The 16,870-nt window shown below is 42.5% G+C and overlaps 1 protein-coding gene across 2 annotated transcripts; it reads right to left on the bottom strand.

Annotated features, from left to right (window-relative positions):
• Positions 1-699: 699 nt before the first annotated feature.
• On the bottom strand, positions 700-15,563 carry LOC101169592 (dual specificity protein phosphatase 19). Of its 2 annotated transcripts, none has more exons than XM_023963063.2 (5): positions 15,419-15,563; positions 15,063-15,310; positions 14,061-14,107; positions 8,186-8,338; positions 700-2,111 (listed from the first exon to the last, which is right to left on the bottom strand). In XM_023963063.2, the coding sequence occupies exons 2-5, from the start codon at positions 15,283-15,285 to the stop codon at positions 1,908-1,910; spliced, it is 627 nt and encodes a 208-aa protein (XP_023818831.1). In that variant the 5' UTR covers positions 15,286-15,310; positions 15,419-15,563; the 3' UTR covers positions 700-1,907. The 2 variants fall into 2 exon arrangements, with proteins under 2 accessions (XP_023818831.1, XP_023818832.1); XM_023963064.2 differs by having other exon boundaries at positions 15,405-15,545.
• Between the last annotated feature and the right edge of the window lie 1,307 nt (positions 15,564-16,870).

Here is a 16,870-nt window from a genome sequence, read left to right as displayed (position 1 = left end):
AGGGTAAATGTGGGTTCTTTGACCTTGAGAGGACCAGGAGAAATTGAAACCATTAGCTCATATCATCACAACTAACTTCCATCCCTTCTCCTTACCTGAAGTTCATTCATTCATTCATCTTCTAATCCGTTTTGTCCCTTTTGGGGCTGCTGGAGCCTATCCCGGCGGGGGACCCCCTGGACAGTTCGCCAGTCTGTCGCAGGGTCACAATCACACACCCATGCACACACACACACACTCACCCCTATGGACAATTTAGAGTTGCCAATTAACCTATGAAGCATGTTTTTGGACGGTGGGAGGAAGCTGGAGACCCCAGAGAGAACCCACGCATGCACAGGGAGAACATGCAAACTCCACACAGAAGTGTGTTCAGGTCCCCCAGCCGGGACTTGAACCAGGGGCCTTCTTGCTGTCAACCAGTATGTCTGAAAATTCATGCAAACTCTTGTGTGTCTTGTCGTTTCCCAACTGCACATTTCATTTTTGGACGTCCTGAACCATCTGAATCTACGAAGGCAGGAAGAGACGGCAACAGGGGGTTACCTGTTAAAAGAATACCTATCTGCAGAAAATTATTCTCTTAACCCTTGCTATCCTAGGCACTTTAACATTAGGAATTGGGTCATCTAGACCCACTAGACAGTGCTCTGAACCTGGGGTCTGCATCTTTAACATGCAAGTCCCACACCGATCATCTTTTCTGAATAGTTTTTATTTATCAAATTACAGTCTCAATACACAAGTTATTATACAAAACAATATTATTATTCCTTTTTTGAATCATATGCATCCAAATGAACACCGCCAGCACCCACCCAAGGTATAGTGTCAAGGTGGATCAATTCAAATACTCTCTCACCAATGAAATGAATGAAAGAATCCTAGTTTTTTTTGTTTTTTGTTTACCCATCACCTGACATCTAATTCCCCCAAAGGTATCAAATTATATTAGCTGTAGGTTACTTAGGACTTGTGGCGTGCTGGAGGATTAGGCAGGCAAGATTGTGGATAGCTCAGTTATGGATTTTGTTAGGGATGTTTTGGGCCAGGTACGTAGAAGTGGATTCCAGAGAGTATCCAATTTGTCGGAAGTACCAAACACAGAAAGACTGTCTCGTAGCCAGATTTTGATTAATGGTGGTTGACGCAAAGCACAGTAAGTTTGAAAAGAAAAGGGAAGCAAAATTAGAAAATATTGCAACAGTAATTAACTTTACTTGAATGTCAGACTCACTGATAATGTCTTACTTTTGTGCCCAGCCTCACATTAGATGGTGGAATCCAATGCAAACTTGGTTGAATGGATGCCTTTAACATACTCAGCATTTATTAATAAGGTAATGGTTAATTTATAAAAAAGTCTACATTGTAGACATTTTTATTACTAGTCCCTTGTGTTTGGTCTGACATATTTGCACTGAAAAACATAAGGTGAGGCCGGCAGTAGCTCTGCCTCAACATGAATTATTCATAATAGTGGAAACATTGTGCATTTTTACATTTTTTGTAATAGATTCAAGATAAATGATGAAAAAAAAACAACGGCAAAAAGCATTTCCTCAATCTTTGCTCTAAATGTCCTCCAGTCTGAATAATAGTCATTTTCAATTGCTTCTTGTTTTGAATGTTCTTAAAAAAAAAAAAAAGAGGCTGCATGTGAACTCATGTTTGTTCCTTGGTGGTTGCTGATAAAGTTTAACAGGAGCCCCTTATTTTATGCTTTTCTCTGACTGCAGAAATAGTAGATGCAATATCATTAAAAACATTTCTCAAAGTAGGACTTCTAATCAAAACGTGAAGTACTAAATAATGGGTAATGAATTACGGCTAATTAATTACTGATTAACTTCTTCTTAGATGACTTTTTGGCTGGAAAACGGAGTCGGAACACTGCTCTTTGAAGCTCAGAAAGGACTGTGTAGTTGTTCACACTCATAGTTCTGTAACTGCTGGTAGAAGCCGGAGTTTGGGCGACTCGATGGTCTGGCCTGCTTGACTTGACTGAAGGCATCATCAAATGAAAGTCCTTCTCTTATCATCAGGTAGCCAATGACAACAGAGGGGGAGCGTGACACACCAGCGTTACAGTGGACCAGCACCACGCCGTCCTGCAAGAACCAGACACAAAGGGTTAGCTCACTAGCATTGTGTAGGTGCCATGAAATAACTGGTTTTTATTACTGTGAATGAATATTGGTTTTGTTTGTGACTTGATTACAGTATTGTTGGCAGTCATTGAGTAGGTAATCAGCTGGCGGGTCACATGTTTGTGGGCAGAGACACTGATGATTGATTTGAACTCACATGTGCTTTTTCCCCGTCTAAGACGGGAGGGGGAGGGGGGGGGGGGGCTGAGCTGGGTTGCCGTATTTTTCGTTGACCGCTTTTGTGCTTTTTCTCGATTCTTTGCTTTTTTCTATTTTTTTTTATCACAATATCATAAATGGTTTTAATTACCTTCTTTTTGCACTAATAAAAAATTCAAAATACGAATTTTGTTAAGCGTCATGGTTTTAAATGCGTCCTTCAAGACCCGGACCCAGCATCAGCCTCTAAGCGACTCTTTGGTGTTGAAGCATCACTCTCTAACAGCACCACTGTCCCCCAATCAACACTTTTGATTAAACTTTGAAACCTTCTGTTGCTGCTGTGAGTCCAACATGTTTATCCTCCAGTTCTGTCTGGATCCTGTTCAAAAGAGCCACGTCCAGCTTCTTCATCAGCCATACTCTACGCAGAGGTGAATTAACGGGGGGCTTTTCCTATCGTGAACCTGGCGTGCGAACAGTAGAGGAGGAGCATTGAAGAAAAAGAAATTCAGCAAAAGGAGAACTAACGAACAAGACTAATGTGGCTAAATGAAGCTTTTGTTTATCATAAAAAAGTAGGCAGCAACCAATTCAGTCACAAGTGGCGATTCGCTGAATGCCAGCTACTTTTGAGGCCTCTGATGGTGATGTGAATCAGGGACACCTCCCCCCACCCTCCACCCCCACCTCCCCACACAAGATTGTTTTGAAGCAGTAAAACAAATGTGTCATCATACAAAGGACAAATGCTTGGAGAAAAATCAGCGATGAAGTTGGTCTTCCCTAAATGGGTTTTTAGTTTTCTATACATTTAAATTGAGCTCACTGTAACACATAAATATGTCCGCTTTTACACATGATTTAGGAAGAGAAGAACTTTCTATATTTTTAGTAGGGCTTTCATGCGATTATTATTTTGTGTGATTGATTAATTAATCATGAGTTTTAATTTTTTAATATAATTACTCCATTTTTCACCACAATTTTTTTAATCTAAAAATTGCCTCATTTAGAGATATTTTCATTTGCTTTACATAATCAATTGGTATTTTTTCAATCTCAGTTAAGAAATACAAACACAAAAACAAAACATCAACAAGTGCTCAAATGTTCACAAGAAACATAAACATAGAATCAGCCATAAACTATGAACAATTGCTAAACTAAACTAGACAGACCCTGGATATCCCTGCCTTTAGACGGCCAAGGCCGAGTACAGGAGCAGGAGCACAGACAAGGTAAAGGTGAGATACACGTCCAGGTACAGGAGCACAGACGAGCCGACTGGAATCACTCCTGCTCCCCCCGAGGGGAGTGGGAAAGAAGGACAACACATGTGGTGCACAGCACCAGACAGGGACATGAAGAACTAAATGGTAACTAAATGATGCAAAATAGGGAAGAGGAGGAGAGAGATGAAGACAGAAGACCGAGCCTGTGTACTGCACCGCAGATGTAAGAGGTGTTTTCAGCTGAGTTCAAATAAAACGTTCATGCAAGTAAACAGTTGGAACTCTTGGTTTTTTACATTTGAGATCAGGACAATAGAGGATATAAATGAGATTAACGCGATAAAAAAGACCTAATTTGTCTGTAATTAATCAATCGCATTCAATTGGACAATGCTACACCCCTAATTTTCCCTTCCATTTAGTTCTTTAAAAAGTCCAATTCCTTACTGATGCCTTTAAAAGGTGTTTATTTTATGCTGCTGTCATCACATCATTTTCCCATTAGTACAAATCTGTAACACAAGGCTTTAGTCTCAACTGCCCTCACAGGTGGATACGGGCTGTCTGTGGGTGACAAATGGGCAAACCTGGGTGGGACACGCAGATGGCCGGTGAGCACATTCTTTTTTATATACATGATGTGAGCATAAGGTTGCAATAAACACTTAAGACACACGTATGGGTAAGAAAGGGGGTAATAGGTGACATCCAGTCGTGTCCTACGCACACTACGCAGGAAGCCCATTAGTCATGTTCAAGTAATAAGTGGGCACTCCTCGTACATCCATTGTGTTGAGCTGGAGCTTGCACTCTCTTTCCCCCTGTGCTTCCCTGCTCTCTGGCTCTGGGGGCCTCGCGGCGGTCCTGCTGGCCCTGGCCTGGGTGCGGATGTGATCGCCCGGGGAGCGGTTGTTCTCTATCTGCTACCGTGCCGGTGTTGGGGGGTTCTGGCTGCTGCTGCTGCGGCGGGGGTCTGGGTGTGGGGGTGGCTGGGCGCTCCTCCTCCTTCTTTTCACATTCCACCATCCATTTTAGAAGAACATAAACACTCACCTGAGCACAGGTGTTAGCTCACCTTTGCACTAATAGTTTGCATGATTGAATGAATGAAATATTTCACACTAGTTGGTTTAAAGGCATAGGTATGTGTGTGTGAACAATATCTGTTTTGTGTACATGTTGACATGTGCACAGTTTTGCAGCTAGCAGGTGTGTTGATAACATTGGTGTGTGTGTGGACAGGCCCCACCCTTAAAGACGTGTATTACATCTGGACCTCACCGTAATGAGTAACCATCCATTGTTGCTTTATGCTACTTCGTGGTGCCCCCCCCCCCCCCCCCCCCCCATACACTTCTATAATTCCCCCCCCCCCCCCCCCCCCCTCTGACATCCCTCTCTCTTCTTCCCTTCTTTCCTTTTCCGTCCGGTCCAACACCAAAGATTTTCAAACATGATTGAAATTAATAAAGTTTGGCCTCAATTACAAAAGGGGTTTGTTCAGTCATACCTTTGGTGTGTCAGTAGATTACCGTAATTTCCGGACTACAAGCCGCTACTTTTTTCCTGCGCTTACAGCCCTGCGGCTTTTTCAGTGACGCGGCTAATTTATGGATTTAATTGGCGGCCGCCATGTACGTATTTTCGAACTCAGTGAATAGTTTGAATTCTTTATCTAACACCAAGCACAAGGCATTTATATTCAACACACCTCTAAGCAGCCAAACAGCATGGACTTGACTTCAGGTCTTAGACACTTCAGTCATGGTTCAACAAAACGAAACACGCATGCCCAGCCGCATCCCAGAATCCTTTGGGGCCATTAGACCCAACGTGCACGTGATCGCCGCTACATTATGATGAAGCTTTCAAGTTAAAAGCAATCGTTAAAAGCAGCGTAAAAAAGTCCACCGTCACCAACGGGTTTGGAAAAGCCGGTTTGCTGCGTGACGGAGAGAACAGCGCATGGAGTGAATTTACACTCCATTTACGGTTTCTGTACCCGTTCACCCCTCCATGCACTGCTGCTACTTGCTCATTCTTAAACACGTACAACAGAATGGCGAGCCGGGCATTGGCCCCGCCTTTAGCCCCTAAGACTCATGGGAAATGTGGAATCGCGGATGTAAATTTCCTCATCATAACTGAGGGATGTAATGTTGATTATATGGTTACTGTTTGTAATTTTATGTATGATACCTAGATTGTCAATAAGTAAAAAAAAAATGAAATAAAAACAGCATAACTGAGGAACTTGTGAACAGAATAGAGGTCCATGCTGTTTGACAGATGTCGATACACCCAAATACATGAGCCAGAGGCAAAGCTGGCACCACCCACAATGTGCTAATGAATTGCACTCACTCTGGGATACTGGCCGTGATCTGTCAGGATGACAATATCGCCTAACACATGCGCGGCTTGTACTCTGACGCGGCTTGTGTATGTATAAAACTAATTATCACGTGAAAATGGGTGGGTGCGGCTTGTAATCGGGTGCGCTTTGTAGTCCGGAATTTACGGTAATAACCCCTCTTGTTAAAGTAAAATATGTCCAACACAAGAGGCCCTCAGCTCTCATCTGCCTGCCCAGCTGTTGGACAGGACAAGTTAAAATAAAAATAAATAAAGATGCAGCCTCTAAAACCCTCCTCAAGCCCGGACAACCCAAAAATCCACAGCACCCGAATGGGTCAACGCCCCCTCTCCCAGTATGAGTGCATGTGATTAAGACTTTAGTGTCATTAATGTGTGTATTGTTAATAGATATTATTAAAGAAAATGTAACATTCATTTTTTTCTTTTTTTAAATTCATATGGTCAGGCATATTCTTCATTCCTCATTAATGAGCAGCTGAGATGCCACAAATCTACAGCAAAGTTGAACAAATGATTCACATTAGCTTAGATCAGTGTTTTTCAACCAGTGTGTGTGCCGTGGGAGATGGTCAGGTGTGCCGTGGGAGATTACCCTCATTAACTGATCTAAAAACATTTTCCATTTCCAGGAAATCAGCTCTGTGTTCATCCAAACATTCCCTGATAAAACACTGAGTAGTTAGGAATATGAAAGATCAAAAAATTATTTTTTCTTTGTGTTTATTTGATTCTATTAAAGACATTTTGATAAGAATGATGGTACCACGATTTAGCCGTAGCTTCAGCTGTTTTAGGAAAAGTCCCGCCCCTTTAACTGTCGCCACCAATCATTCTTGGAGGTTTAATCAAACGTCATCAGTCTGACCAATCAGAAGTGGTTAAAGTCTTCACTTCCTTGTTCTGATTCTGCTCATAAGTCTGTCAGTTCTAACAAAAACACCAGCTAAAGCCCGTCTTTAGCGGTGTAGCTTTCCACAGAATCCGGTGTCAGACCGTGGAACAAGTGAACAAAACCATGAAGCTCAGAGAAGAGAGTCTGTCTGCCATCACTACATCTCCCATGATGCATTGGGTTAAAGTGACAGCGTCTCAGCGCACAATGAGCCTCTCCTCTTAACGTCTTGAAACCACAACGAACACACATCAAACTGTTTTTAAATCTTCTAACTTAACTTTTATTACATCTTTTAGAAAAAACAGCTGCAGCTTCCAGCTTTTTCTGCCACAATTATCACAGAAATGCACGTGAGATCATGGAGGGGCTGTAGATCAATACAGACTAGGAGTTTCTCCTTTTATTTTTTATTTTTTGGATGCTGGTGTGCCGCGGGATTATTGACAACGTTTAAGTGTGCCGTGGCTCAAAAAGCGGTTGAAAAACACTGGCTTAGATAAGCTGGGAGCATGGGCAGCAGTTTGGTCTGGGTCTAGCACCCCTCCCCCCAGGAAAGAGCTCTATTGAGGCAGAAATGGAGCAGAACTGAAACTCTGAGCACGTTTTTGATTTTCAGTGCCAGCCATTGTCCATTAAGGGACAATCATTTCGATGGAACTGAGGGTGTTTTCAGTGCTTTCATTTTAAAAGGTAAAGAATCAATGAGTTCCTGTGGGGAGAGAATGCTCCATGTGAGGGGAGCACGCTCCAGTCTAATGAAGGGTGCATAGAAAATCTGCAGACTGAAGCTGCATGAACCCGAAGATAAGCCTTCATCACTGCAAACAGGCTTCAGATCAGAGTTCCCATCTTTTCTGCTGCTTATACTCAATCTCCTGAAACATACACAGGCAAAGCAAAAAGTGCAGCGTTTGCCCAGAAACAATGTGATCAGACAGGTACTAGTGCAAGTAAAATGACTGCAGGGACATAAACACAGAAGATTTCTGGCTTTAAATGATGTTCTTAGAGAAATAGAGAGCTGCTGCAAAGTTTTTCTATTTATTTGATTAATAGTCAATTTCGATTCTCAAATAACACGAGTTGTTTTAAATTCTTATTAAATAATAATTTTATGAAACAAAACTTTTGAAACCTGCTTTTTATCAACAATAAACCTGTCAACAACCTGAATTTCACAACTGAAACGTCCTTTATGTTTAGGCAGGTTTCCTCTGTTTCCATGACTGTTTAGTTTTTCTTCTTTTGATTCTGATCCAGTCAGATGTGCATCTTGCAGATGTGGATGCACCTCTGTGTGCTGGTCGTCTGTATGTGTGTGCTCTGTGTGCGTCTATGTGTGTGTGTGTGTGTTTGCATGTGCGTACCTGTTCTTTGGCCTGATCTATAAAGGTGCTGCTTTCCTTCAGATAGGATGTGATGTCTGTGTCTGGGAGGTCCAGGATCTGAATCGTCTTGTAAACCATCTGATGGGGGAACAGGTTTGAGACTCCATAGGCCACATTCAGCACGTGGGACACCTGACAGAGAGAAACGGCGAGGGAGGAGTGAGGCAGCAGAGAAGTCTCTGAACCAATGACCTCTGTGCATTGTCCTGCTTTCACAGCAACAGACTCTATGTGACAGACTCTGAGAGGAGGTCATTTAGACAAACAGTGGGGTTGAAAACAGACCGATGGCTCAGATTCCCTTTTTGGTTTCCATCTACTGTGTGGTAAAATTCGCTAACTATAGCGCTTTTGGTTTCTCTGTTAGGTGGCTCTGATGAGCCTGCAGATCATCTAACATCCCTTGTGTAAACACACAACTGCTTTTGTCGTCATTGGAATTTGGAGGGAAGAAGTCTGTGGAGTTGCTCATGGTGAGAGGCAGCGGGCTGGTGTGAGCTCACTTCTGACACCTCAGCTCAGCTCAGCCGGTGGGATTTCACCAGTGGTCGCCTTCAGGGGAGGAATAGGTCTCTGACTGTGGTTCTGGCCTAGGGGCCGAACAACAGATCATAATACCCATTATCTTGGTGTCTCTTGGAAGAGGTACTGAAAAGTGCCCCAATGGGGGACTCCATTCTTCGCCCAGTGGGACTCAATGCCCACATGGGCAATGACAGTGGCACCTGGAGGGGCGAGACTGGAAGGAAAGGCCTCCCTGATCTGAACCTGTGTGGTGTTCTGTTGTTGGACTTCTGTGCTTCTCATAGGTTGTCAATTACAAACAGCATGTTCGAACACAAGGGTGTCCGTCAGCTGGCGCCTAATAAGATCTGGCCTGGTGGGGTTTCCATGATCATGAGAACAGTGAGAAATTGGCCTAAAACAAAGTACTTAAGTCTTTCTGGCAAAAGGAATCAAATACTCATTTCCCTCAATAAAATGCAAATAAATGTATATAAATTCTTCAAAGTGGATGGATTAGGCCTGCGTCTTGTTGTGGAGAGTGGACTTCTAAACCAAGACAATCTAACATTCAAATTTTAAGGCAGAAAAAGTTGTACAATCTATAGACGACTCCTGAAGAAGTGTGCAATTCAATAGAAAAAAGGAAAGCGTAACATTTGAGTGGCCAGTCTTTCCTGTTTCTTCACATTGATGTTTTAATATGCAAGTCAAACAAAAGGAAATAGGAGTCAAAGTCAGATGTGTCGAAACATCACAGGCATTAACCACTGACATCTGTACATTTTTTCCTTCATTTAAGGAAAGTAGGGAACAATCAGCTGACATGATGGCTGCCTGCCACAAAGCAAAGGTGTGATGGAATTGTTTTTCAATCATCTAGATCAGGGGTCGGCAACCCAAAATGTTGAAAGAGCCAAATTGGACGAACAAAACAAAAAACAAATATGTCTGGAGCCGCAAAATATTCAAAGCCCTATTTAAGCCTTATAATGAAGGCAACACATGCAATGTGTGTCTATATTAGCTATGTTAGCCTACTATCAAAATGATTAAGTTGCTACAAATAAATTATGAGCATTATTAACGATTAAATGTTTATTTGCCCTGCAGTGCATTCAGCGGAGAACGACGCGTCACGTGACTGCTCTGTTGTGAAAGTTTAACTTCAATACAATAATATTGTAATGACCCAGCCGGGACGTCTCTTTGGCGGGGAATACAACGCCAAACTTCTAGCGTAGTGCTTAATTGAAAAGCTATCTGTATCTCAAACACCGCACGACCCCGAATAGTCTAAAGCAAAAATGAACAGGAAGGGCACCAATATTTCTCTTCAGCATTGAACCAGTTTATCCAAACACATCAACAGCTGAAACAGCATGGAAGTGACTTCAATTCACAACACTCTCACTCAAGGTTTTCCCCCAAAACTCCCCACTTCCCATGAGCCTTAGGGGCTGAAGGCGGGGCTAACCCCCAGGTTGCTACAATATCAATGAATTATGTTTCATTGCTTTGATAAAATTAAAGAAATGTAATAAAGAAATCCGATTTTTGATGTCATTTTTATTTTGAGGATTCGAAGAAAAGAATGGTCCCCTGGCATATCTGAAGCTTAATTTGTAAATTTGTGTTTTGTATTGTACTTTCGTTTTGTACAATAAAGTAAAAAAAGAAGTAATATTGTAGTGGTGGTCATGTGCATTTTAGGTCTGTTAGCAGCAGGGGATTGTGGGATGCGGTCTCCTGATCTAATTAGGGCTCAGCATGAGCGTTTCTGTTTGCCCACGTTTCTTTTCATATGGCAGTTTTGCTGTTGGGCTGCACGGTGGCGCAGTGGTTAGCGCTCTTGCCTCACAGCAAGAAGGCCCCCGGTTCAAGTCCTGGCTGGGGGACATGAAAAACAACATCAATGGGGGCCTTTCTGTGTGGAGTTTGCATGTTCTTCCCGTGCATGCCTGGGTTCTCTCCGGGATCTCCGGCTTCCTCCCACCGTCCAAAAACATGCTACATAGGTTGATTGGCAACTCTAAATTGTCCATAGGTGTGAGAGTGAGAGTGAATGGACGTGTGATTGAGGATGTTCTACCCTGCGACAGACTGGCGACCAGTCCAGGGCATCCCTTGCCTACGCCCAAGTGGCCGGGATAGGCTCCGGCAACCCCGTGACCCCGAAAGGGAATAAACGGTTAAGAAGATGAATGAATGAGTTTTGCTGTTCCACCTTAGTTCATTCTTGTTATGTTATGTTGTTTCTTTATGTTGGACCATGAGTGTGGAAGGGAGAGAGGTTGATGACTTCTGTGCAATGTTTAATGTGGTGCTGTTTTAAGTAAACAGACCTGTAATGCCAGAAAGGAGTCTATGTTCTCAGTTAAGTTAGCTGCCTGCTCCTCCCTGAAACTGTTCGGAGACGTGGCTTTCATGGGCCACGGATACTTCTCCAGCGCAGCCAATTGATTGACAGCTCTACTTTTTGACAGCTTGGCTCCCGTTTTGCCCTCTGCAAGTGACGTACATGCTTGGCGGTACAAAGTTTTTTCTACACATTCTTACAGCATTGGAAAACGTTAAGAATGTTTGTGTCTTGTTTTTCCTCCTACAGAAACCATATTAAAACGAAAAATATATTTCTCTCCCACATTTTCAACATTTTTGAAAATGCTCCAGGGAGCCACTAAAGAGGCATGCGGCTCCTGAGCCGCGGGTTGCCGACCCCTGATCTAGAGGAAAAAGAATTCAAATTTAAAATAAATAAAAAAGACAAAGCTTAATGTAAACCATGTCATCGTTACAAAGCATTATCTATGACAACCCTGTCTATTTCTGAAATTCTGAGAAATCATCCTAAAGAGTAAATTCAAAAACTCTGCAGTAAGAATTTTTTTTAAATGCCATAAGCATCACTCAGCCGCTGGACGTCCTCTTTCAGCCTGTCCAACGCCTCCTGTATGGCCGTCATGCCCAGGACGCTATCGTGGTTCTGTTCAGCTGCTGTCTGATGTCTGACATACACGAGCATCACTGATAATCCAAACTGGAAATTAAAATAGATTTTACTCTACATGTGTCTGCGTGCTGTTTATCCAAAGGTGTGTTAAACATGCTCTTGTAGCATTTTTCTCATATTAAAGGACCTATACAACAGAATTTGCTATAAAAACTTTCTTAATTCGAATGGAGTTGGATCAGGAGCAGCTGAAAACCGCATGCTTGAAAAAGCTCGTCCTCTGGCACAGCATGCCAAAGTCTGTGCACACCCTGGCCCACACACGCTTAGATGTGTGAGACATGATGAGCGTTCAACACTCCTGCTGTGGCGAATTGTGATTCGAGCTCAAAACTGTACGACTGTACAACTTGATCCAATATTGCTGGGATTTCTTTTTGCGCCACCAATGTTAGCTTGAGCCTCTAAGCTTGCGGGTGAGCGGGCAGAGCTCTCAGCGACGGGGAGGAGAAGGAAGACGGCTTGATCGGTGTTGACAGTCCACAAGCCAGAATAGTATTTCTAATGAGCTACTGTCACTGTGCATAAAGTATGTCCTTAAAAACAACAAAGGCTTTTAGATCTTGGCTAAGAAGTTCATAATCATAATTAAAAGATCACTGGGAACAATAGAAATAAATATGATTGGAGCGGGACTTTAACCTCTTCAGACCTGCGTCCACACATGAACTGTTGGTTCTTTGTTGTTGGTTCTGTTGCCACAATAGTTCATTCTGTAACCTGGGGCCTGTGACTGTGTGCTGATGGTTAGCTCAAATATTAGCTCAGGCCTCAAGAGGTTAATAACAGTCTATGAAATTCAACTAAATTCCTTATCATAACATTGTATGGGATCATATGTCAACAGTTTTATTTAACATGAAAGAGAAGAAAAAAAGAAGTTTTACACGTTTACCTATTACCGTTATGGTATATTGCTTAAAGATGCGTATATAAAGTATGCAATAAGATATATTTTGATATGACATATTAGGACCACAGAAATAACCTTTTCTAACTTGTTTGTGTTAGAATGGGCTGTTCGTCCTAAAACACAGGAAAACATGTCTTTATTGTTGTCTGAATGTCACTTACACCGCAGAAGCTCTCTGTTGTTGACGAAAACACGCAGTTATTCGCTGTTTTAAAGGCGAATAACTTTTTCAAGTTATTCTTTTTCAAATATTTTTCATTTTGATAATAAATTACAAAGTTTACAATCTTGGAAGAACAAACGTATAAAAAACATACAAGTTACGGGAGTAAATGTAGATTATATAACTGTTGTGATGTTGGCCACATGAGGACGGCATAAAAGGCACTTTTATAAACCATCAAAGTGTGGATTCATTCACAGTCTTTGAGAAATGTTCATATTTATCAGACTTTGGCAGCTCAGTGAGGTATTAGCTGTTTTAAAACAGAGGCCATGATGTCTGAATTCCTTTTAAAATCCAGAGCCTTAACTGCTCCAATGACTGACTTCTTTTCATTTGTCCTTCTGATGTTCCAGGGATTTTGGATTATTCATCTGCTTCGTCTTGTCTCACTGCTGCAGATACAAGCCGATGCGTTTGTCTGGTTTCTGTTGTTCCAGGTTTGTCCGTCTTTCCTGTCAGACGTTCCCTCCGGGGGGTGGGGGGGTTACCCTCACCAAGACGATTCTTCAAGACATTTCCATTTAGAGGAAGCTTTCTTCGCTGTTGCCCTTTGATTTCTTTTTACACAGAAAATGGATCCATGTGATCTGTTGGTCACTAACAGACTTATTTTTCACTTAAGACAATCTGTATCAATTGGAATGATCTGGAATGAACTGGAGCACAACAAAAATAATAAATACAGCTCTGTAAGAGGTTTTGCTCTTTGTGTGGCACCTTGAGACACCCTGGGTTGTGAAACGCCTCTGTCAGTCTGCCCCAGGGCAGCTGTGGCTACAACAGTAGCTACCATCACCAAGTATGAAGGAGGAGTAAATGAATGAATAATGGACACAATGTAAGCGCTTTGAGTGTCTGGAAAAGCGCAGATAAATCCAATCCATTATTACTATTATTATTAAACTGCTGCCAAATAGAAAATGGTATTGAATGAAACTTTGGTCAGGGATATGAAGGTCCTCCTGTCAGGTCTTTGACAAAGAAGCTTCCTGGAGCAGAGGTCTGACCCCAGAGAGGGAGTGACTCTGCAGGCAGCAGCTTTATGAAATCCAGGAGCTCCCTCTGTTGAGCTGCATGAGACTGCAGGACGCTGGCTGGCTGGCTGGCTGGCTGCCTGGCTGCCTCTGATCTCATGTCACTACGCATAGACTCACTACAAGGCAAGGTGATGGGGGCGTTTTGATCCGGCTACACTGACCTTAAATCTCTGCAGGGTGTCAATGTCGTGCGCTGCATCTTGAGAGCCTAAAAGACAGAAAAGATGTTCAGCTGTAAAATGATCAAAGCACATTCAGCTCAGGATGAACATCCATCCTGCAAGGAAACACATTTGTTTGGTTTTTACTATTCTGAAACAAAGATATTAAAGTGATGATGTTTATAAAGTATTGATAAATCCTGTAATAAAATGGCTACGGTAGAACAGGGGTGGGATTATATAAATTCGCTTCCTTCCACTCCCTTTCAAGCAATATTTATTAATATGTCTAATTATCCTCAGTTTGATTCGTCGTTGTATGAATGTATAACTGATGATTGTATTGTTTTGTGTATTATTCCTATTTGATTGCTTGAAATAAACCATTTCAAATCAAATTTAAAAAAAGTCTGATGAGAAACAAGTTGAGACTTCAAGACAGAAAAACACCAGGGATGGTGAGAAAAGACAGACGTGTTGTAGAGTTTAAGAGTGAGCCGAGGCTTCAGGATGCTGACAGAAATGAGTCTGTTAAAAACAGGCAGTAAAGCTGAAGCAGAGTGACTATGGCAGACATGGCTGAAGAAAGTGCTGAAACCAACATTCAGCAGCACAGAAGGAATATTTCCTCCAGAAAAGGACGGACGGCTTCAGCAGCAAAAGCCGTCTGTCCGTGTATCCATGGAGATGGAGATGGTGTCTCTGCCTCCTGAATCCTCTGCAGCACTTTGACATGATGGCCGATTCATGGTGTTGAGAGGCAAATCTAAGCTGTGGGATGAGGGGAGAGCTTGGAAATAAGCCAGATCTGTTCCACACATCCCATCAGTGCAGAAAGAGAAGATTTAAGGTGACAAAGCAGCTCTTCCAGCACAAAAGGCTTCCCCTTTCCTTTAAGCAGAGATGACATCAAAAGATGTTGTGTGGCTGAGTTCATGTCTAAAGCCGTCTTCCAAGCATGAGGACATACCAAGAGGGAGGGAGGAAGGCAGCATCATTTACCCAGCAGCAAGAAGGGTCGGACAACACCAATCTGAAGGTCCAAGCTTGTATCTTCAATGAATCCACAGCCAGCTCCCTGCTCCTGCTCCAGCTCCTCCACCTGTTCTCCTCCAGCACTGCGCGTCTCCAGCAGCCTCCTGCCGGTCACTGTGGTCACATGGGTGCACTGCCTCCTCAGACGTGTTAGGGAGAAGCTCTGGATCTCCTGAGACAGTGAATGCATCACACAGCTTGCCTCAGACCACAATCTGAGGGAAAAGCGTGTAGAAAGATTTCACTATTGACAATTATTCTGTGATTACAGTGAGTGTAAGTCTCTGGATCACATTATTTGATTCCTACTTTTTTACACCCACCCGGATCAAAGATGGCCTTGGAGGGAGGGCGTCCTCAAAATGCAGTTAGAATGGTGACATTGTTAGGGACAACGCCTTCACGCGCCGCAGAAAGAAGCCTTTCTTGTTTTTGATGTAGACAGCGGAGGCGGAAGCTGCGAGAGCGTGAGGCGTTCAAGTACTCCTGGTAAAACTGAAACTGTTCTTATTTTCTTCGTCGTCATCATGAATTTTATGGCAGTTGGCAAACAACAGAATGGTGCATCACCGCCGCCACCTGGTCTGGAGTGTGGACCACGAGAACTCCAGTCTAGCATGTCCCTACTACAGATTAGGCCTATGTCTCTCACTAAACCCGATAATATTTTTTTCCAATCCTGCACCTAAATTCTGCCCACCAAGTATAAATAAAGTAAAGTAAAACATCACAGGCAGCTTTTTATTATACTTTTTAAATCCCCTTGAGTCTTTGTAAATGGTCTATGAAAATGGCCCTTTGTATGTTCTACATATCACACTGCAATATCACATGTCTTTAGTTTCATTGGCACCAATAAAGTCCCATTTCCCACTTGCATGTTTACCTATCACGAAGAGCTGATCGTTGGGAGATGTATGGCCAAATCTGGGTCAGGATATCGTCTTGTCTTCCCAGCTGTTCCTCCATTCATACAACATAGTCTTTACTGTCTTCTGCATCCCACAAAAGCACATTCCTCTCCTTCATTCCTCCCATTGTTTTTGCCATAGTTGATTCACAGTTATAAGACTTTTAAACTCTGCTTCACTCAGTGTTACACTCACATCAACATTTTCCTTATGTGAAGCTAGTTTTGCACTTTTGTCTGCAGATTCCTTTCCTGTAAGACCCAAATGAGCTGGTGCCCACAAAAATGCTACATGCACCCTGAGTAGTTTAGCTGAAACTAAAAAATATCTGGTCCATGCTGTGTAGAGTATTTTAAAGTTTTTAGTGGCGTAGCGTCATCAATCCAGTTCAGGGCCAGTTTCATTTCTGCAGTGTATATTGACATCCTTTTTTGAACAGTGACGTCAAACTCCAGGACAGCAAAAGCTGTCCCTGTCTCTGCCTTCAACTCTTGGGATGCATCAGTCTACATCTTCACATATTCATAATATTCTGATAAAACTTTCCCCCTATTCTGTAAAATAGAAAAATGGACCAGACTGCGATGAAATAACCATGGTGGAATTACTGCCCTTGGCACAGTCGGACCAAGGTTAATGTGGTCTTCTTCAGTTCTTTTACTTTTTGTTGTATTGCCAACCCTACTATTGCAAAGCTCCTTTGCTGTTTCTCACACATCACTCAAGACAGCTTTAGGTGGATGATTTTAGTCATGCCCTTTCAAAGTCATAGTTCTTCTTCTTGTATAGTTTTATGACGGATAACACACATCGTTCAGGCGCATTTCTGACACCTATGGTATGGAGTGTGGGTCAGAATGAAAT

Source organism: Oryzias latipes, chromosome 15 (assembly GCF_053564925.1).
Source record: "Oryzias latipes strain Hd-rR chromosome 15, Olatipes_Hd-rR_3.1".
Lineage (NCBI taxonomy): Eukaryota > Metazoa > Chordata > Actinopteri > Beloniformes > Adrianichthyidae > Oryzias > Oryzias latipes.
The sequence above is the reverse complement of the archived record's forward strand: the minus strand, read 5'-3'. Positions and strand labels throughout refer to the sequence as shown.

What these genes read in the sequence shown, in the direction of transcription:
- LOC101169592 (XM_023963063.2), bottom strand. Translation starts at nt 15,285, where the DNA reads ATGCATTCACTGTCTCAGGAGATCCAGAGCTTCTCCCTAACACGTCTG. An exon ending in ACACCCTGCAGAGATTTAAG is followed by an intron (nt 8,339 to 14,060) that starts GTCAGTGTAGCC and finishes TCTCTCTGTCAG; the next exon opens with GTGTCCCACGTGCTGAATGT. An exon ending in TAGATCAGGCCAAAGAACAG is followed by an intron (nt 2,112 to 8,185) that starts GTACGCACATGC and finishes TGGTTCTTGCAG; the next exon opens with GACGGCGTGGTGCTGGTCCA.